General features: G+C 37.3%; 1 protein-coding gene across 2 annotated transcripts in view; it reads right to left on the reverse strand.

The window, feature by feature from the left end:
- Positions 1–22,497, reverse strand: part of Drosha (drosha ribonuclease III) — a 129,922-nt gene that overhangs the window by 75,121 nt on the left and 32,304 nt on the right. For both annotated transcript variants that reach the window (XM_070040962.1, XM_070040961.1), the window contains exons 11-15: positions 21,287–21,373; positions 18,597–18,683; positions 10,624–10,695; positions 9,038–9,119; positions 7,184–7,258 (exon numbers count right to left, since the gene is read on the reverse strand). In XM_070040962.1, coding sequence (XP_069897063.1) covers positions 7,184–7,258; positions 9,038–9,119; positions 10,624–10,695; positions 18,597–18,683; positions 21,287–21,373 — 403 coding nt within the window. The remainder of the gene's footprint in view (positions 1–7,183; positions 7,259–9,037; positions 9,120–10,623; positions 10,696–18,596; positions 18,684–21,286; positions 21,374–22,497) is intronic.

Consider the following 22,497-nt stretch of genomic DNA (forward strand, 5'->3'; position numbering starts at 1 on the left):
AATTTGTATTAACAACAGGTGTCTTTCTACATTTTCCAAATACAATGCCGTACTAGTCTGAGTCAAACTAAATTTGCCTCCTAGAAATGGTGAGATACTCCCTCACCTTCTTGGCACCCTGCCGGCCATGTCTGAGAACCACTGCTCCAGATGGGGCAATTTCCAAAAATCAATTTGCTACACAGTCAATTTGCAAAGGATTTCCAGTGTCTGCCTCCAGTGATGACACCTGTGATGATCTGGCAGATGGAAACCTGTGCCTTCTGACCGTCTTAAATCACCTTCTGCACCACCTGTGACCGTCACAATTAAACCTAAAACTGAGTCCAGCTCCTACCAGCAATTTTACACCCAGAGGGAAGAATGAGATAGGAAAGAAACAAAAATTTGAGAACATTCTTAAAATCTAAATAAACAAGTTGCTCTAAGATTTGACTTCTGGCACCCTGATCGGTATTGAATACTACTTAGTTTAAAAGACCAAGTTTAATTTCATAAGTTTGCAGAAAACAACAGACAGTTGCCTTTAAAAGGAATAAACTGAGAATCAGGAAGAAATTATGATGATTGACAAAACTTAAAACATTCAAGTAGATATTATAACAAATTGATAACTAAAAAGCAAATGAGAATGAATATTCACATAAGAAATACTTGACATGTCTAAAAAGCTACTCATTTTCTCAGAAGTTTAAGAATTCCGCAAAAAATATTACTTTCTGCTTAGCAATGGACAAAACTGTAAAAGATGAGCAATATCCAGGTCCAGGTCTTAGTGAGGATACATATGCTACTTAAATATATATTTATATTCATATTAAATATAAATTTTATTTGCCTAAATATTTCATTTATACATGCATAAAAATACCTATATTTTCAGTTATCATACATCGGTTACTTTCACTTAGACATACCATATAAAAATATGTAAGTGGCTGGACGCCAGTTTCTCATGTCTGTAATCTTAGGTACTCAAAAGGCTGAGATCTAAGGCTGGCAATTCAAAGCCAGCCGGAGCAGAAGTCAGAAGTGGTGCTGTGGCTCAAATGGTAGAGTGCCAGCCTTGAGCAAAAAAAAAAAACAAAAAACCTTAGGAACAGTGCGAGGCCGTGAGTTCAAGCCTCAGAATATCAAAAATAAATAAATAAATAAATAAAGTATACAGGTGATTTTAAGTGCTTGTCATAAAAACACATCTGACCTAAAAATAGGTATATCCTTTCTAGACAGAATTCAACCACTTTTCCAAATTTAAGATGTTCATACTATCTTAAATTATCTCACTTCTAGAACTCCGCCTTACAAAAAAAACATAAGAGAAACAAAACAAATGCATATTCCTGAAGTGCCTATAGAATACTTCAAAAACCTTCAAAATATTTATCACTAGAAAAACTATTTTTAAAAAAAAGTAATGTCCATCTATAATATGTAGTGCTATGGGGTAAAGTCTTTACACAGAGAATGTCTAAAGTATTTGAGTAAAAAAGGGAGGGAAAGCAAGTGTTATATCACTTGAAAAATGGATAATTCTCCTTATCTAGGTTCAAACTTCCAGCACTTATTCATTTTCACATGTGCAGTAAGGATTGTCTACCTTCTTACTTAATAGTCTTACATTGTTTGTGGGACTCTCGGACTCAAAGAGTCAACTTGATTAAGTTTAAAGGACAGAAACAATCAAATTCTACAAGGGAAAGTCTTTTCAATACATGGTGCTGGGTCAATTGTATTCTATATTGAAAATAATGTTTTGATCTATGTCCTATCCAGTCTCAAAAAAAATATAAAATACATTATAGATCTAAAAGTAATGAAAATATGGAAGAAAATCATGATCACCTTAGGATAGGCAACATTTTCATAAACAAGATACAAATAGCTACAGCCATAAAAGAAAAGGTATATAAGTTGGACCACACTAGAATTAATAATTTCTAAAAAGAAAATAAAGACATTCTATTCATCACAAACTACCATTAGGTAATCAGAAGGCAATCTACAGAAAAAAAAATATTGGTAATATAAATTTCTGACCAAAGCAACCATCATATATAGTATGTATTTTTTATAAATCTACAAATCAATGTAGAAAAGATAGACATCAGAAAAAGTGAGCAAAAAATTTGAATAGCCAGTAGACAAGAAATATAAGAAATATATAAAATAACACATCATCCCATTAGTCATTAGAGAAAGGCAAAATAAAACTTTAATGAGGAGTCTGGAGGAAATGGTGGAGGAGAAGCTGAAGGCTAAACAAGCTCTCACATAGAAAGCAGTATTATATATATATATATATATATATATATATATATATATATATATATATATAGGAATTCAATGCCTCCATCAGAAAGAATGACATTTCCCCATTTGTTAGGAAATGAAAAGACTTGGAAAAAATTAAATTAAGTGGAGTAAACCAGGCCCAAAGAAACATAGGTTTCATGGTTTCCCTTATTTGCAATAACTAGTGTATATCTGGGACAAGCAGAAAAGGACAAAAGCTATATAAATATGACCAGATACGATGATGTTAAGCAAAATTAACCCCAAAATAGAGACACAAGTGGTTTTTTTCTTTCTTGCTATTGTTTCTAACGTATTCATAATGTACAATGTGATTTTTTTGTTTCTTTGTATGTTCCTCCCCCATGGTATAACTCCTGTTTTCACTGTATTTTATTTCGGTGCCCTTGATTTTGTATATACACTTCTTTAATTTGGGGAGGGGAAGGGAAAAAACAAAATGCTTAAATAGGGATACAGGTTGACTCATTGTAACAATGAGATATATAAGACACTATATTGAAAAATGAACTTTACAATTTAGGTGTGTGGGGTGGGGGCGGGAGTATAGTTGTGGAGGTGGGAGGGAAGGGATGGTAGGGGTAAAACAAAGGAGGAGGTAACAATGCTTGATAGGAAATGTACTCATGTAACTGTAAGCCCTCTGTACAGTATTTTTACAATAAAAAACATAATTAAAAAAACTTTAATGAGATATTTCTGAACACTCATCAGAGTAGATAAACTGAGGGCTGATATAACTCAGTTGCAATGTGTGTGTTCAGTATTCATGAGGTCCTGTGTTTGATTCCAGCATGAAAAAAGGAAATTGAGAAAATGAAAGATAAAAATAGAGGTAATGGTAGGGAGAGGAAGAGAAAGAAGAAGAAAGAGAAGGAGGGAGGGAGATGCCAAGTGTTAGACAGAATGGAAAAGAACATGATAGAATTTGAACTCTCATGCTAGTGGTAGAAATGCAAATTGTACAATCACTTTGGAAAATTCAAAGGACTACAAACTTAACATTTATGTGCTATTTAAATATATACTTAACATTTACATATAAATATATCTCATTAATATCTTTCATGTATATGAAATCTGAGCTGGACACCAGTGCTTCCTGCCTGTAATCCTAGCTAATTAGAAGGCTAAGATATGAGGATCATAGTTCAAACCCAGCCTGGGCAGGAAAATCCATGAGATTCTTATCTCCAATTAACTAACAAAAAGCTGGGAGTAGAATCATTGCTTAAGTGGTAAAGTGCTAGTCTTGAGCAAAAGAGCCAGGAACAGTGCCTAGGCCCTGAGTCAAGCCCCAAGACCAGCACATACACACACAAAAAAGAAACCTGAAAATACATGAATGTTCATTAACCACAAATAAGTTTAATTTAGGCACACCATGTAAAACTACATAGCAGTGAAAATGAGCCAACTATAGCTAACCACCACAACAGATGTCTTCAATAGTAGTTTCCATTAGGCATCGGGGTTGTGAGTCAAGGTGGAATATACTGTCATGCTCACTGTGCTATATTTATGATATGTGTCCTTTGCAGTATTTCTGTTGTAGTTCAATCCAAGATTTACTTTAATGCTAGGGCACAGGACATGTCACAGAATGGATGAAATTGATTAGGTTATAGCCTTAATATGAATTGAAATGTAACAATAAAATTCCCTTCCCTTGTATAACTGATATAATCCAATAAAAACAATTAAGATTTACTTTAAAGAAATGAGAAACATTCCCATAGCCTGCTTGAAAAGCACATTCCTTGGTAACAAAAATCTGTGTATTTACATAAGGAACACAATAAATGCATTGTAAGTCAGTAGCAAGCATCTGTGAAGTCCCTGCTACGTGTCAAGAAGGACATTAGCTCTGGTAATATAAGAAATTGACAATGAGCTCCTCGTGGAGCTCAATATTAAAATTTTCAAAAAGGAAGAAAAGAATGAAGGAATGAAAAGAGGAAAGGAGGATATAGATTAGGCCTAAAATGTTAAAGAGAATAAAATTTTTCATAGCAGCACAAACAAGTGTGGACCTGTCACAAGGAATTTGGCACCATAAACCATTATCCTCAAAAATATCCATCTGGTCAATGAATTATTAAAGATAGGATACAAGTTGTATACTACGATAACAACTATGTAGGAAAACAATCACATGTGCTGAAAAGTTAGAGAGAGAGAAAGAGATCAAATTGTATTTTTTGGTTCAACCTTTGCAAACATTTTTTAATGAAGTCATATTGTGAAAAGACTGGAAGTGGTGCTGTGGGTCAAGTGAAAGAGCACCTAGCCTAGCACTAGCATAGAGGCTCAGGGACAATGCTCAGGCCCTGAGTTAAAACCCCACAATTGACATAAATAAGTAAATAAATAAATAAATAAGATCTTGAACTTTATAGCAGCCTAATCATTATCCCTACATAGTTGTGAATAACTATTCGTCACTGAAAGATCTCAAAGTAAATACGTAATACAGGTTTTTTTGCAAGATGATTTTTAAAACTGCACACTTTTTCTTAGAGATTTGTTTGGTCATAAAATGCCTAAAGGCAAAGATAAAGAAAGGAAAGGCTTTCCAGCAAACTTACTATAACTCCATTTTCTTTTAAGCTTATTGCTAAAGCTCCATTATGAAATCAAAGATGCATTCACTTGAAAAGATAAAAGGGCATCTCAGTGAAAAGAAACCAGACATAAAAAAGGAAGGGCGCTTCTGGATGCATTTTTTAAACAAAATAAACACTAATGATAATACTAAAAGTATGTGTAACACTATCCTTAAAATAAAAACAAGCCATTATAACTAAAGTGAGGAAGAATATCATTTTCCCTCAAATTCTTGAAGGAAACCTATGCTAGACTGAATACAGAAAAGAAAAGCACTATGGAAGAGCAAGAAAAGTAAGGAGCCCAGAAGAGAAGAATAGAGAGTCCAGCCCATACTGGGCAAGAGCTCACACACCTGTAATCCCAACTACACAGGACTCTGAGATCTGAGGATCAAAGGCAGCCTATTCAGAAAAGTCTGCAAGAGTCTTACCTCCAATTAATCCATGCCAGTCTTGAGTGATAAAGCCTAGTAAGAGCTTGAGGCCCTGAGCTCAAATCCCAGAACTGACATACACATATGCCACACACAGACAAGCGTGTGCACACACATGCACAGAAGGAGGAGGTGCAGGAAAAGGAAGAAAGAAGAGGAGGAAATGAGAAAGGAGGAATAAAAGGAAGAAGAAAGGGCTGGGAAGGTGGCTCAGTGGTAGAGCGCTTGCCTTGCATGTCTGAGGCCCTGGGTTCGATTCCTCATAAGCAGAAAAAAAAGCTGGAAGTGGTGCTGTGGCTCAAGTGGTAGAGCGCTAGCCTTGAGCTGAAGAGCTGAGGGACAGTGCCCAGGCCCAGAGTTCAGGCCCCACGACCAGACCCCCCCCTCCAAAAAAAAGGAAGGAAGAAGAAAGAGGACAAGGAGGAGGAAGCAGAAGCAGCAGGCTGGAAAAGGGTCGAAAGGGTCTAGCACTGAAGTAAACTTGACTGTGAATGGACCAAAGTACAAGAGGAAGACAGCGTCTACCAGACCATCACAAACATTCTGAAGCTCAAGGAACAAATCAAAAATCCAGACTGAACTTCCCCAAATGATGAGATAAAGAACTACACAGGTGACTCTCCCACCAAGACTGTAGACTGGATCTATTTTTATCTCTCTCCAGCATCACCCAGTGGTCCACAGACGGGAGAAGAAAAGGCAAGTAGTTGGAATGGTGATATTCTCATGGACTGTGGTGTTAGAAAAGGGACTAAGGCAGACAGAATGGAAAGATCAAAGTGAGGGCATAGGACACACTGGAAAGGTACAGGAGAAGGAGCAGCTCACACAAAAACAAGAGAATAAGAGCGTGAAAGTCCGGGAATACAACAAGGTGTCACCAGAGAGTGACATAATGCAGTCAGATTCTAGGGACAAATCAACGAGTGTGCCGCCACAGTCCAAGGTTTTACCTGAGGATTAGGTGGCTGGGTTGTGACAGTTATTACGGTAGAAAAAGAAAAAATTAAATAAAAACCTATACAGCTCAGGGTAGAGCAGTGAATGAAGTTTTCTGAGCTACAAACAGCTTTTCTGGAAGAGGAAACTGTGAGCCAGGTTTCAGAGCACTTGATAAAGCAGGTAACGGACTATGAAATCACAAAGAAAGCAGGGAAAACGGCATGCAGTGGGGTGCAGGGAGAAGCTTCAAAGAAAAAGACTTTGCAAACAAAAAGACATCTAAAGGATTTCATTACAAAATCCGTCCTTTCTAAAAAATACTAACTCTACAGACATATAAAAACTGTAACATGATTAAGATATTATTTTTAAAAGCTAAGTTACATATACATTCGCTTACATATTTTAACTTAAGGGAGAACAAATTATTTCACATCTGTTTTCACTTCAAAAACACATATGTCAGATTAGAAATAAATCACCCCCAAATCCTACCACTTTAATATAACTATTAGTGAAATAATTTTTAGCATAGTCATATTTATGTAAACCTTTATACTAATAGATTTCTAATTAGCCACACGTGACTTTTTAAGCCCCAGGCACTCTTCTGTGTTGAACCCATGTAAGAAATTTTGTCAAGTTTTTCAAATTTGTATTTTGAAATATAGCCATGCTTCCACAGCTCCTCCAATTCAGAGCTATGATGAATTATGCAGATATAAGTCAGCATGTAAAGTTTTTATATTCCTATGTGTAACCTGAGAAGTAGATAATTAACAGCGTCCAAGGTGGGAAAACTACTCAAAAGATTAAAAGGAGAAATGGCAGGCTTATGTTCAGATGCACGCTCACCAGGTCACTGACAAGAAAAAAATTTACCTGGAAGAAATCTTACAAACCGTGGCATGAAATGAAATCTTGGGCAGCATGGAGGGCTGTCTTCAAACAAAGGACCTAAAGCAAACAAGGAAAAAAGGAAGGGGGGAAAAAAAAGAAATCAGACAGCCTTAGGAAACAAAATACTAGAATTTAATTCCTAAGATTTATGGTAACCATGAGAAACACCACCAGAAGTAAGGACATTAAAAAAAAAACAAAACACCACTGTCCCCACAGTGATGCCTAATAGCTCAATCATTAATCGGTACCTGCCACAAGCAGCCAGGGACCTGCAATGAGGAAGCCACAGAGAATGAAAGCCCCAAGGAGCAAATGTACACAGTAAAGTTGGTTTTACAGTAGGTGTGCGTGCGTGTGTGCGTGTGCGTGTGCGTGTGCGTGTGTGTGTGCGTGTGCGTGTGTGTGTGTGTGTGTGTGTGTATGTGTGTGTGTGTGTGTGTGTGTGTGTGTGTGTGTGTGTGTGTGTGTGTGTGTGTGTGTGTGTAGGCATGCACCAGTAATGGTGCTTGAACTCAGAGCCTTGTACTCTCACTTGGCTTGTTTGTTCAAGTTTGGCATTCTACCACTTGAGCCACACCTCCACTTTTAAAAGTTACATCTGAAAATTTAAAAGCATCCAGATTTTTGTTATAACTGGACTGCAACATGATGTAATATGCTTATTTCCTTCATATTTTAATCAACACACTCTAAAACCCTGAGCAAGCTGTGAGCCAGTGGCTCATGCCAATAATCCTAACTAATCAGGAGGCTGAGATCTGAAGCCAATACCAGGCCCCAGGCAGGGAAATATGTAAGGCTCTTTTGTTTTTTAATATATTTTATTGTAAAGATACTGTACAGAGGGGTTACAGTTACAAGAGCAAGGTAATGAGTACATTTCCTATGGAGCATTGTTAACCCCTCCTTTGTTTTTCCCCCACCATCCCTTCCTTCCCAACCTCCCCAACTCCTTCCTCCCCTCCCCCAAGTTGTAAAGTTCGTTTTCAATATAGTGTCTGGTACATCTCATTGTTACAATGGGTCAACCTGTATCCTTGTTTCAGCATTTTGTTATTTCCCTTCCCCTTCCCAAATTAGAAAAATGTATATACAAGATGCAGGGCACCAAAACAAGTCAGATATGGAGCTGTGATTCAAGTGACAGAGTGCCAGTCTTGAGCAAAAGAACCTCAGGGACAGCACTCAAGCCCTGAGTTCAAACCCCAGGACCAAGACAAAAAAATAAACCTGAGCAATACTATTGTTTTTAAAAAACACTCATCAATAGACTTGGTTTGAAAACCCATACATTCAATGCATTCATTTTAAACTTGGTTGAAATGTCTTTTACAAATACACTGCATCAAATATACATAAGTAAACATTTGCTGTAGTATGTACATTTCCAAAAGAGGCACTTCCAAAAATGGTCATCAGGCCTTTGATTCTATCTAGACCACTATCTATATACATGTGTGTGGAAATGTATGTGTGCTCCTAATTGAAGTTCTGTTGTAGTAAACTGATATTTTAGGAATTTTATGACAGTAAAGTTGAATAGGTTAAAATATGAAATGAGACTTTCCCTAATGCACAGAAATCAAAGTAGTTACTCCTAACAACTTGACTGTCTTCTTGGCTAATAATAGGCATTGTCAAATTCTATGAAGTAAAATCCATGAAAGTTTATTGATGTCAATGATAGCAAGTATGCTAATGAATAACACTTAATCCTGGATATTTCAAAGTAAGAAAAATTACAACTATGCCCTGCCCACATTATAAGAACTTCACAGATAGCATATCATTCGGCTAAAAGCACCATGCTTTTCTTTAAAGCCTATTATTTACCTTTCAGATTCCAGTCATATAATTCCAAAATATCTCTGAATAGGAACAGTGAAAAGAGTTCAAGCCCTTTCACACAAAAATTCTGAAAAACAAACCAAAATTAAATTACTATAGATCTGCAGGTATACTCTAACTTGCTCTAGTCAGATATCTGAAAAAGTATCCATTGAAACTATGCTAAAAACATAGAATTTCCTAAAGTTTGCCCACTGTCCTATAACACCCACGTGTTTTATACAGAAATGAAGTAGACAATAATAACACTATTTCTAGAAAAATGTCACTTCAGCCCTTTTCAGTGATGTTAAATTTAAAAAGTCAAGTCTCACTTACATCATGCTTTCTAACCCAATTATAAGACCTATTAGTAAGAGTCTCTTGAGGATTTTTGCTAATTCAAATTACACATACACCTGCAGGCCTATCAGCTTAGCCCAACTCCTCAATGCAGAATCAATCTTGTTAACCAAGTAACCCAAAAGCAAAAGTCCTTTAAACCATAAAGTTCAAACTTTACACCAAGGCAAATAAAGAGTTAAGAGAAACTACAAATTTTGTTCCAAAATTTCTTCTGTAAACAAGCTAAACAGATGATATATTTGCAACTGACTGTTGTCTCATAATTCTTACTCCTACTTGTTTTGCTCTGGGTTCATAAATCACTCTGCATGAGATCATGTCAAAAGTCATAAACTTTTATAATAGTAAATGAAGGCTGATGACCTTAAAAGTCAAACAGAAGCCAAAAAACCCTTTTAACCAGGGAATAAAAGGATGGCCCAGCCTCGAATTCTATTGAATGTCAGGTAGAATGCATAAGGACTTACCCAAAATGAAAGACAAACCAACTTAGCATACATGGCATACCCATCAATTTCTCCTTGGTGCGCTTTGCCCCTCACAGACCTTTCCAGCTAAACAACTTGCAAGAAGAGCCAATGGGCTCTAGAAATTGACCCCAACTCTAACATAACGTTAGGCACACAAGCCTGTCTGCTTAGTTGTTATTTCCTGGTGTGATTTGTTGACACCACTAAATTCAAGATCAGGCAATGAATCATTCTGATATTCACATTAATCTTGCTTGGGAATTTTCAATCTCTTGCATATATTTAGATAAATCTGCTACTTAGCATCCGCAATGAAAAACAATTAGGAAAAATATGTAAATATATGAGAAGAAAAATGACCCAAGCATTGATCTTGTCACTGGAGATAATGAATCAGATTACTCCAACAGCTATCAAATTCAGTTTCACCATCCCAATTTCCTCTCTGATAAAGGCCAGGAACCAAAATCTGTCCCCTAAGCAAAACAAACTAGAAACAGATGTAAAGTTACTATCAGCAGATGCAAGGCGAGCAGAAACAGGTTCAAAAACAGGTCAATGAGCTTAAAAATGACCCAAATTTTAACCTTGATACTAGAGTTCTATCTCGGTGACATTTTCAAACAGTGAACAGGGTATTTTAGAGGTCTCCTGGGGCAAAAAGCCAGAGTTAACCAAGTTCAATTTTTTTTTTAAAGTGTGGAATAAACAAAAGAGCAAACTACATCAAGCTATTCAACATTTTTTTCCCCTTACCTCAGGCATCATCTCTTCAATGAAATGAATGGTGTAGTCTATGTTGAATCTAATTACTTTACACAGAGGAATCTGCAATAAGAAGAAGGAAAGCTCAGTTCCTTAGTATCTCCCTGCAGGCTTATAGTACACTTGTTTGCTACCTGACCCAGAAAGCCTTGAACCGAAATGAGAAGGTTTCACCTTTATCTAAGCATCTAACAACATCGCACATGAAAGCTTGACCACAGCTGCTGGATTTTAATGCGAAGAACCCAGCTGGCCAGGCCACTACAGGAAACCTGCCTAATGTTGATACTTAATTAAAGGTATTAGCAGCTGCAACACAAACATAACAAAAACCCATTACAAGCAGACATACTGCCTCTAAAAATTTAATAAAACCGGAATCATAAACATTCCCCCCCCCCAAAGCTTTTTTAGCTTTTACAGAATGTTGGCTCTTCAGGCAGATGATGGATAACATAGCTTATCTGTAACAGATGCATAGGTCAGTGAAGGGCACATAATCACACCGCCTATCTGGCTCTGGGGCAAAAGCAACTGTGCTCAAAAGTATAATAATAATAAATTATAATAAAAATAATAATATCTAGTGTATATGGGGCCAGGCATGGTTGTAATGCTTCACAATATTTACTCCTATACCCATCACAGCATCCCTAAGAACAGGTTTCATTGTTATTATTTCCATAATTTTCCACTGTACAATTATGTCTGTTGTATGGTAGAAAAAAACAGGCAGAGAGTCATTAGGTACCTTGCCTAAGGTAATAGTCAGCCGGTAAGCTAGACATTCTTGTGCTAGAACCCAGTGTGTGTGTGTGCGTGTGTGTGTGTGTGTGTGTGTGTGTGTGTGTGTGTACATGTGCACTACCAGGTGTGTGTGTGTGTGTGTCTGTGTACATGTGCACTACCAGGGCTTGAACTGAGGACATGGGCACCATCCCTTACTTTTTCACTAAAGGTCAGCATGCTACCACTTGAGCTACAACTCTACTTTTGGCTTTTTGGTGGTTAATTGGTGATAAGAGTCTCATAACTTTCCTGCGCAAACTGGCTTCCAATGGAATCCTGAGTAATGAAAGAATGAGAAAGAGAGGAAAGAGGTTACTACAGTGGCTTAGCTGGTTAGTTATCATAGTAATAATTATGTCTAGAGGTCCCAGAGAAGTGTTATGTGGGATGTTCTGGCTGCATAATCTGTCCATAAAGCATTGTAACAATTTTTACAAACCACAACCGTCAGAAATAAATGTTAATTCTCACTGCATAAGCGATAGAAATAGTCTTATAATGCCATCTACTGGAAACTTTGTTAAGATAACAGTTGCTATCTCACTTCTGTTACAATTAACTTGAATAAGAAATTCATTCTCAACCTTAAATCCAAAATCCAAACCAACCAGAGCAACATGCAAAGCCACTAATACTTTTAAAATCTGTAAAAATAAAATAAGAAATAAAATCAGAGTTACAATTTTGTACATGATATAATGTGATTTTAAAATAACAGTTATTTGCTAACAATTATGTAAAATTCATAATGACTCTAAAACAAGTCAGAAACCCTGCCTTGATAGGGAAAGATTCAGAGCCTGATATGCTGGTGCAGTAGCTATGATCCCAGTACTCAGGAGGCTCAGGAAGGAGGATCACAAGTTCAAGGCCAAACAAATCTACATAGAAAGTTCCAGACCAGCTTAAGCAATGTAGTATAAACCTATGGCAAAAAAAAAAGGGGGGGGGGAGGTAAAGATGTAGAAGATGAAGTCATGTAAAGTCACATAAAGCTAGAATATGATAGAATGTAACTTGTAAGTGTAATTAAAATTAAACAAGAAAGATAAAAAATGCAAAATGTAAAAGAACCAGCAATGAGATTTTAGCTGAGTCTTCAAAGGTGGGAAGGGATTTCCCTGGCGATCCATACAAACAGCTGAAGCAGCACAGGTATTTCACTTCTAGCAAAACAGAAAAGGAACCCAAGCAAGAAGGAGAGTCTAGAGAGATGGATGAATTCTATTTTGCTGACCTCATAAACCGTGTGATGGTGAGAGTTTATCACTATAACACGAGAAATCATTCTAAAACTTTCAAGTACATTCAAGTTACAGACCATCGCAGTTTATATTCTGGCTGGGTCACCATGAAGCAGACTAAACATAGCCTGGAGATCAAGACTTGAGTCTAAATGCACCACTCCAGGAGTCAAATGAAAGATTGCAAAGAAGGGGGAAATTCTTAAGACACAGTTACGAGATGTTACTTACTGATCTGACCATTCTGACGTGGGAGTGAGAGAGAGAAAAAGAACAGAGGACAATTTCAGGGTTTTTAGCTTAAATAACCCAGCTTAAATAACCACAATGGTACTAGTGCAAAGGGAGAAAAATCACAAAGGTGTCCTCTGAGTGCCTCACACTCAAGGGGCAGAGAGGTGCTTCACAAAGCTTCACAACACAGAGTTCTACGAACGATGAAGCATCTAAGGGAGCATCACAGAGGGCATTCCAAACAGACGACCTGCGGCAGGCACAAGGGCCCACCACAGCAGAGCCACACCTCCACGATTACTAGATGCATGGGAGAAAAGACTATGGGTGGGACTGTCACACAGCAAGAGAAGGTAGGAAAGAAGAGAACAAACTCTTGGCACTGTACATGAGGGAGGCAGAGAAAAGTGCACAAGTACGTTAGCTCCTCCCGTCACAGGAGAAAGCATTCCACCCCCTGATTTACGCAAGGACAGACCCACCTCGTTTCCACACAACTCACTTACTGGAACTTTTTCTTTGAACTCTTCTCCTTATACATTTGATTGGCTTTTGGGCTTCCATCCATACCACCAGAGCCCTTTTGGGACATACAAAACTGTAAAAAAAAAGCTGCCTTTCTTTATCTATCTCAATTCTGATCTCTCCCTAACACTCAAAAGGCAGCTTGTCATCTTAGGATACACGTTGCTCAACCAAAACACTGTTACTTCAAAGACCACCAAGACAGCTTCTAACCAGTGCTATCAAATAACATGCATGCTTACTGCCACTCCTTTTTTAATTTTTTTTATTGTTATTGCAAACATACAGTGGGGTTAGAGTTACATAAGTCAGGTGAAAACAGCACATTTCTTTTTGGACAATGTCACCCCCTTCCTCACTCTCTCCCAGTTTTTCCCTTCCATCCCCACCCACAAGTTGTACAGTTCATTTTCAATTTAGTGTCCATTGATTCATTTGTTCACCCTTTATCACTCCATTTCTGGGCCTTGCTCTCCCAAAGACATATAAATGAACCTATACAGAACAAAATGGGGGAAAAAAATAGCCAAAAAAAAAAAAAAGCCTCTTGTTTTTATTTCCTGGAGTTCATTTTGATAAATATGATTTGGGATGATCAGATGCACAGACATTATACTCTTCTGTCCTCTCCGTATACTCCTTTGTTCTCACTATGTGTGAATGCCTAGTTACTATAAACTTCTTAAACTGTATTGAGTCTAGGCATGCTGACACACACCAGTAATACCAGCTACGCAGAAGGTGAAGATAGAAAGAAATCAGTCCAAGGCTAAGCTAGGCAATAGCTTGAAACCCTATTTGAAAACCAACCAAAAATTAAAGATGTGGCTCAAGTAAGTAGAGCACTTGCCTAGCAATTACTTGATATCCCAAGTACTGTGAAAGAATATTAATTAATTATGTTAGTATACTTAAAAATAAGTATTATGTACCAACTCCTATCTTACCCTAGAGGTTGTTTAAAAAAAAAAAAAAAGAACCAACAACAACTAAAACTCTAAACCTCTACTATTCTAACTATATTTGCAGACAATGAATTACCACATCTAGTAGTCAGTGAGGTTGGGGAAAAACTGTGGGGAGGAAAATCATTGTGTGATTTGTGTGGATGTGTGTTTTCTAAGACTAGGATGAGAACTTGTGCATCTACTAACCTACTTCATCTCTTTGTTGCTATTGTTGTTTTGTTGTTTTGTCCCTTAGCTTTTTCACTCAAACTGGTGCTCTGCCACTTGAGCCAGAACTCCACCTTTGGCTTCTTTTTCTGTGGGGGTGGGGGCAGAGTGGAGGGAGGAGTGTGGTGGGGTTAATTAGAGATAAGAGTTTCACAGATTTTCCTACCTGGGCTAGATTGTATCCATTATCCTTATTTCAGCCTCCTGAGTAGCAAGGATTACAAGCGTGAGCCGCCAGTGCCCAGCTATTCTTATAACTTTAGTTACATTGGCCAAGACATTAATAATTCAGGTATTACAAGTAACAACAAATATACTATATCATAGAAGGATCAAATGGTCCCAAGATACTGAATGATTAGCCTACAAGGCTCTCTTTTTTTTTTCTTTTTGTCCGTCACGGCCTGCGTACTATCCCTGAGCAATTTTGCTCAAGGCTAGCACTTTACCACTGTGAGCCACAACTCCCCTTGCAGCTTTTGAAAGGTTAATTGAAGATATGAGTCTCGCCAGGACTTTTCTGCCCACACTGGCTTCAAACTGTGATCCTCAGATCTCAGCCTCCTGAGAAGCTAAGATTATAGGTGTGAGGCCACTGGCACCTGGCCTACAAGGCTTTCTTTTTTTTTTTTAAGTTTAAATTTTATTGTAAAGGTGATGTGCAGAGGGGTTACAGTTACATAAGTCAGATAATGAATACATTTTTTTTTGAACAGTGTTAACCTCTCCCTCATTTTCTCCCACTTTTTCCCCTCCCAACCTCCCCAAGTTATAAAGTTCATTTACATTTACAACATAGTGTCTAGTAAGTATCACTGCTGACAGGTTTCACCCTTTGTCCCACCTTTTCTGTGATTCCCCTTCTCCTCCCCAAATCAGATAAACCTATATATAAGACAAAAGGTCCAGAAATCAAAATCAGTGACAAAAGGAAATAAACCAAATGGAAATAAAGAAAGAAAGAAAATACCTGCAAACAGTACAAGAAAAAAACCTCTTGTTTCCATTGCTTAGAGTTCATTTTAATAAGCATCATTTTATATAGTCAAAAAACGCACATAGCTATTGGGCCATTCTGATCCTCTCCTAAAACTATCCTCCTTTGTTCTCACTGTGCAAATGCTTAGAGTGCTGTTTAATTAATCATGCCCAAGCGTAATTATTGTCTTTTATTATCCATTGGACTACCTTGTAGATTTATAGACATAGTCTAGTTATTACACATGAGGGAAAGCATGCAGCCTATGTTTCTTTAGGTCTAGCTTCGATTTCACTTTAAGACCTTAAGAGAACTTGTCAGAACTGCATCTAGTCAGGATTCTATCATTACACTCTTATCTGCCTGGCCTGCTGGCTGAGTTACTTGCTCTACAAGAAAATCAATCACATCAGTAAAATGATTTAAAAATTATTTTTCTTGGAAGGCTATTTCAAATTCAAGAGGTCTTTGATGGTTCTAATTTCTATGCACTGCTTAAAACTCAATTTATTTTATCAAAATCTCTAGCATAAATAATTGGGCTCCTCATTACAGTGCAAAATTCTCAACTTTATAAGAGCAATATTTATATAAAATATATTCAGAAGCCAGAAACTTTTCAATCTTATCTTTTATAACTACTATAACAATGGTGATTAATTTAACATTAACTCCCTCCCAGTACCAAACCTTGTGCTGGAAGTCTTTTTTAAAAAGTTATGATTTCCACTTTCTTTTGCTATGTAACTAAAACTATCCTTTGAAAAAGTCTGCTTAGCTAGACACAGTGGCTCACGCCTGTAATCCTAGCTACTCAGGAGGCTGAGATCTAAGGAGCACAGTTCAAAGCCAGCCTGAGCAGGAATGTCTTATCTCCAATTAACCACCAGAAAACTGGAAGTGGCACTGTGACTCAAGTAGTAGAGTACTACCCTTTAGCTGAAGAGCTGAGAAACAGTGACCATGCCCAGAGTTCAAGACTCACAATTGACAAAAAAAAAAAAAAAAAGTCTGTTTGACTCTAACTAAAATCCCAAGCACTCTGGGCATCGGTGGTTCATGCCTGTAATCCTAGTTACTCAGGAGGCTGAGATCTGAGAATTACAGTTCAAAGCCAGCCCAAGCAGGAAAGTCTGTGACACTCCTATCTCCAATTTACCACCAGAAAACTTTTTCGCCAACCTTGAGCAAAAAAGCTTAGGGACAAAACCCAAGTCCTGAGTTCACATCCCCATAACTGACAAAATAAATACATAAAATAAAATAAAAACCCAAGCACAGCTGTCAATAATGAATTCAGAGAATCAGCTGTCCAAAGTCAAAAGAAAATTAAAAGATTCAAATCTGACTCTGTCTAACATCTTTCCCAAAACAAGAAGTGCCAATATTTATTATGTGCCAAATACAATGAAAAACACATGTGTGTCATATCATTTATCTCACACATAAACCAAGGAGATTGCTACAACTAATACCTACATCTTACTGAAGAGAAAACCAAGGCTTATAAAGACTGAGCTGTCAAATCACACAGCTAGTAAGTAGAATTCACTAATATTGAAACCCTGTAGCTATGAAGCTACACTGCTTTTCTTCTGTGATTAAGGTGACACTAAACGCCAAAATGAGATCTATGTTGCTTCTACAGAATTAACAGATAAAAATGATGGATAACTTTAAGGATTTTAATGCTAATTAAATTATTTGTATTGGCAAGCCCTCTGGTGAGGGAAAAGGCATTAGAAACTAGATGACTTGCAAATCCTATACAACTCTAAGACTAAGATTTAGTATAACAAAGAGTTTGAGTCATAAACACAACACACAAAGTAAAGAAATCACTGAAATGCCAACTCTCCTGGTGCTTTTCATAAAAACGTTAGTGAACAGACATCTACCCTGCAGGTACATGTAATATGGCTTATCATTTACAATATAATCATCTTTGAAAGAAAATTCTCTCGCATAAAATGTACTATAGAATAAAAAGAAAATCTCATAGGAAAACATTGTGTTTTAAATTAGTATCACCTGGAATCAAATCTGCTCAATAAAGTAATAAAAAAAAAAAAAAAAGAATGACAGGATTATCTTGTAGTCAGAGAAGGAGGGAAAAACTGGGGGGAGAATTAAAGGATGATATTACCCAATTTGTGAAATGCCCCTAGCACATCACCTTTATAGTAACCATTAAAATAAAAAAGAATGACAGGAAGAGCCAAGAAAAGGCCAATGTATGAGTTTAATCTTTGACGAAAAACAATAATTTGTAGTTGAAGTAAACAACACTAAAACTATTGTCTCATTGTAGGTACTATTTCAGGTAACCAACATACCATAATCGTAATTCATAAGCTCTACATCAGAGTCCAAAGCCCATTTCTATTCCTCCTTTCCAGCACCGATATCAGTCAATTCACTGTCCAACCAGATGAGAGATCACAAGCAGAAAAGGTCCCAAAGATTGCCCACTTTGAGATGGAAGGGTTTTGAATCATAGACATAAAACTTTATTCCAGACAATGTCTCTTGAAGACAGAGTCACTACTCCTAGGACTCAAAAGCAAACAAGTTCAAGAAGCTAACTTAGGCTCCAAATATCCTGACCAAACACTATTTCTCTTTCCTTTGCTCAGAGACTACAGAATGGCTTCTCCTTAAAACTTTCCAACTTTCTTTCTTTCTTGTGTCCTTTTTTTGAAGGACAACCAGCCCAAAATAGTTTTAGAACATCACTCCACAGTTTATCCTCTTTTTTCAGTCTTTCACACCCTCAAGATGTTATTCTGACACATGTTTACTTACACCACTTAATGTGGACCCAACCTGTGACTCATTAGCACAAATGTCACACCCCACCTACACACTGCCACAGCTCCGGCAACAGGACATGGTACATATGACTGACTGAGGGACAAGAGAAGAGAAATCTATTTTGACTTTTGGAAAGAAAGTTACAAAGGAGAAGATGAAGGAGGTACAATGAAAGAGAAAGGGAGCTCATGAATATATACTTACATTGGTTAGGGGGGCATGTGCAAACATAGAAAATCCTTCAAAGATATATTCATGATCATCATATTCTATAACAGTTGGCCTGTCGGTCTAAAGAAAACAGAAATAGAAAACGTGACTTAAATAATTCCTATCATTTGCATGTATAGAAATTCATCAGACCATAACATAACCAGCAGCAGAAATGAAAGTGACTGTAGGCTCTTAATGTTTCCCTAAATACCAAGATCTTTATATGGAAGTTTAATTTTAGATGGAATTTTCTGGCTTGATGGTATTCTGTGATTCAGATATTAAGATTATTATAAGTATCATAAAGAATATATGTATAGTATATCAGATATATGTATGTGTGTATATAGACATATATATACATGTGTGTATATATACATATATGTAGCTTCATTTCCTAGGAACCAGTTTTATTCAATCCTATAACACTACTAGTAATTCTTACTGAACTGTATTTCTAGACTAATAAAGGTTCTAACCAAACAAAGTAAAAACACAGTTGACTCAAACACAAAATGAAATAAGACTTAGCATCAATAAGGTCAACTAGAAACTGCGGGGGAGGCTCTTGTAGGTGTTAGGTGCCAGATTTAACCCTTTCCACCTCCATCTCCAGACTCACCAGGGAGAAGACAACCTACCAGACACTGCAACAGAGCAATTCTCTGGCAGTGTCAAAGATCTCAATTACCTGAAAACTGAATCTGCAATTAGATCATTCAAATGCCAGTCTGACCATGTCTCTCCCTTAGGTTATTCCTAACGGCCCACCATTTTTAATCCTAAATTCATAAGATGGAGGAAATGATCAGACTGGAAATAGAAAAGTTGCTTTTTTTTTATACAGGTATTAAGTATCATTCCTTTAAAAAAAACTTATACATAGAAACTTAGTAAGAACTGAAATATATCCAAATACACATTATTGTTTTTACCCAAATCACTGTTATTTCCTATTTGCATAACTCAACAAAAATTGTCTAAATTAAATGAAAAGACATTCTGATGAAATAATGATTAATAATGGCATAGACACTTTGGAAAAGATTTTGGCAAGTCCTCAAATATTAAACACACAGACCCAGTAATTTTAGTAATAGGTATATACCTCAAAAGCATCAAATATTTATTCATACACACAACTTGTACACAAATATCCACCTCAGCATTATTCATAATAGCAAACAATGAAGACAACACACATGTCCAAAGGAATGGATAAAGAAAATAAGGTATATCTAACACTATATATACAATATATGAAATATTACTTGGCTATAAAAAAGAATGGAAGAGAAGGCTGGAGTATAATACTGGCTCAGATTATTTGTCTAGTACATATGAGGGTTTGATCCTCAACACCACAAAAATAAATTAATTAATAAAACACTGATAGATGTTACAATATAAACCGGTCTTTGAAAAATTATGCTAAGTGAAAGAAACAAGATGCAAAAGACTATATATTTCATTTTCCCTATATAATATGTAAAATAGGCTACTCTATAGATACAGAAAGTGCCTCTCTACCCGACTTAACCTTGGGGGGGTGAGAAAAAAAAACTGACTGAATGGGTACCAGGGCTAACAATGGTTGCACAAGTCTGTAAATAGACAAAAATCATGAATTAAACACTTTGAGTAAACAACTGTGGCTCAAAAAAGTTGTTAAAGTATATATTTATGAATAGTTTTAAAATCTCTTGATGACACATGTAACCAGAATTAGTCAATTTCCTGCTGTAAGAGTCAATAGAGCACAGTAGAACATATATGAATATATCCTGGCTTCAAATAACCACTCTATGACCTAGTAATTAACTTCATCTACCAAACACAAACTAATGCCCCCTGTGTATAACAGAGATAATACATACACTTACACGAGGTAGGTTGTGAGAGTAAGTTAACACATAGAACCATTTAGAATCGTGCCTACAATATATTACAACTATACGAAATGGTAAGTATAAATTTTCTAAGAACAATTATTATTGTCATAAACACACAATAAACGTTCTTATTTGAGTCACAGATAATAAATAGGTTGATTCTTAAAGAGACGCGGAAACACTCTACTTATTCTTCCTACTCCACTGCTCCAATAAACAGCTCCATAGTTAACTGGCTACTATGAATTTGGCTAGGAACAATACAAATGATGCCTACAAATACAGTAGTATGAGAGCTGAAAATAACCTCATTATGATAAAAACTAAACTTAGCAACATAAAAGTACTTTTTAAAGCCAGGCGCCGGTAGCTCACGCCTGTAATCCTAGCTACTCAGGAGGCTGAGATCTATGGATCGAGGTTCAAAGCCAGCCAGGCAGGAAAGTCCGTGAGACTCTTATCTCCAATAAAAACCACTAGAAAACTGAAAGTGGAGCTGAGGCTCAAGCGGTAGAGTGCTCACCTTGAGCTGAAGAGCGCAGGGACAGTACCCGAGCCCGGAGTTCAAGCCCCACAACCAACCAAAAAAAAAAAAGTTTTTTAATTACTGAGGATTAAACCTAAGGTCTGATATGTGCTAGACACTCTACCGCTGAACTATATTCCCGGCCCCCAAAATAAGTATTTTTCAAAAGAAGTCTTGAAAACTGAATCAGTAACTCAGTAACTCCACTCACATTTGAATCTACTTTTTGAATTATACACAAATTGCTTTTATTAGCAACTTACTAAAAAGTTGGTAGGAGGGGAGACGGTGATGCGGTAGTGGAAGAGTCTGCCAGCGTTGTTGGTCATGGGGCGACAGGGCTTGATGGCCTGAGGAGACAAAACCAAAATGACTTGACAAGCAGAATTTTCAGCCTCACATCTGACAATGGACATGTCCACGTGTGTTCCTTCACAAGTTAACAGGAAGGAAGACGTAATCACTTTGTATCATTAAATGAATAAAAATAGCTCTCAGCAACCTTTCCACCAGCCCTGGTGAAGTAGGACCAGTGTCCAATAAGACCAATAACTTGCCTAGGTTTGGGGCAACTCAAAATTTGTGAGCTTGGCGAACAGGGGACTATTCATCCACGGGAGTGCCTGGGAAACCAGGGCTGGCCCCAGGGCATACACAGGACCTGCTACTGGCAAAGACATAGTGCTGTTCTGTCCAGGTGGCTAGGTCACATTGGCTACATCAGTGTTCAGGAGGAAGTGCAAGAATTCAAGAGTGTTAGCAGATTTCTAATTTGGGAGCTCTTTTGGTATACTTGCCAAAAAAAAAAACAAAAAACAAAAAAAACAACCTTGGCAGGTTTTGACTCCACAAGAGAACCACAGCATTCCACAGGGCTTCACCCAAAGTGTGGGTCAGAGCCAGTCAGTGTTTACTCTCCTGATTTTTCGCCTGAAAGTACTGAAATGACTCACTTGCTTCCTGCAACTATCATGAGCAGGACTCAGATAGCCCTAATTAACCACCTTCTCCTTAGTTCAATCAGTACCAAAGATGTGCCTTAGGCACTGGTAGTTTACTTTGGCATAGCTTTGGCAAGACGTTAGAGCAGGAACAGGTCAGAGTGGGGAGGGACAGCTGAGCATCTGAGCAGAGCTTTGCCAAGTTTGGGAGATCTTTGCCCTTTTCTGTACCTATGTTCAGTGTATAGCAATTACCAGGTATCCCTTTCACAAAGGCACTTGAAGCTACTCTCTGCTGTTTGTGAACACTGCCTGAGCAAAGTGAGCCCTCTTCTGGACATGACTGGGCTAGTGTGTACCACGCTGCTGACATGCATTGCTGCCGCTGCAGGAAGGCCAAAAGAGCCTAATAGCTACCAATGGTCTATGCTACCAATGATATAGCTTGCTACGACACAATTTTTCAGAGGCCCAGATAACATGACTTAAGAATATTTCTACATCTAAAATAAAATTCTGTGACCATCTTTCTT

The sequence above is a fragment of the Dipodomys merriami genome, unplaced genomic scaffold, assembly GCF_024711535.1.
Source record: "Dipodomys merriami isolate MVZ:Mamm:240054 unplaced genomic scaffold, mDipMer1.0.p SCAF_30, whole genome shotgun sequence".
Lineage (NCBI taxonomy): Eukaryota > Metazoa > Chordata > Mammalia > Rodentia > Heteromyidae > Dipodomys > Dipodomys merriami.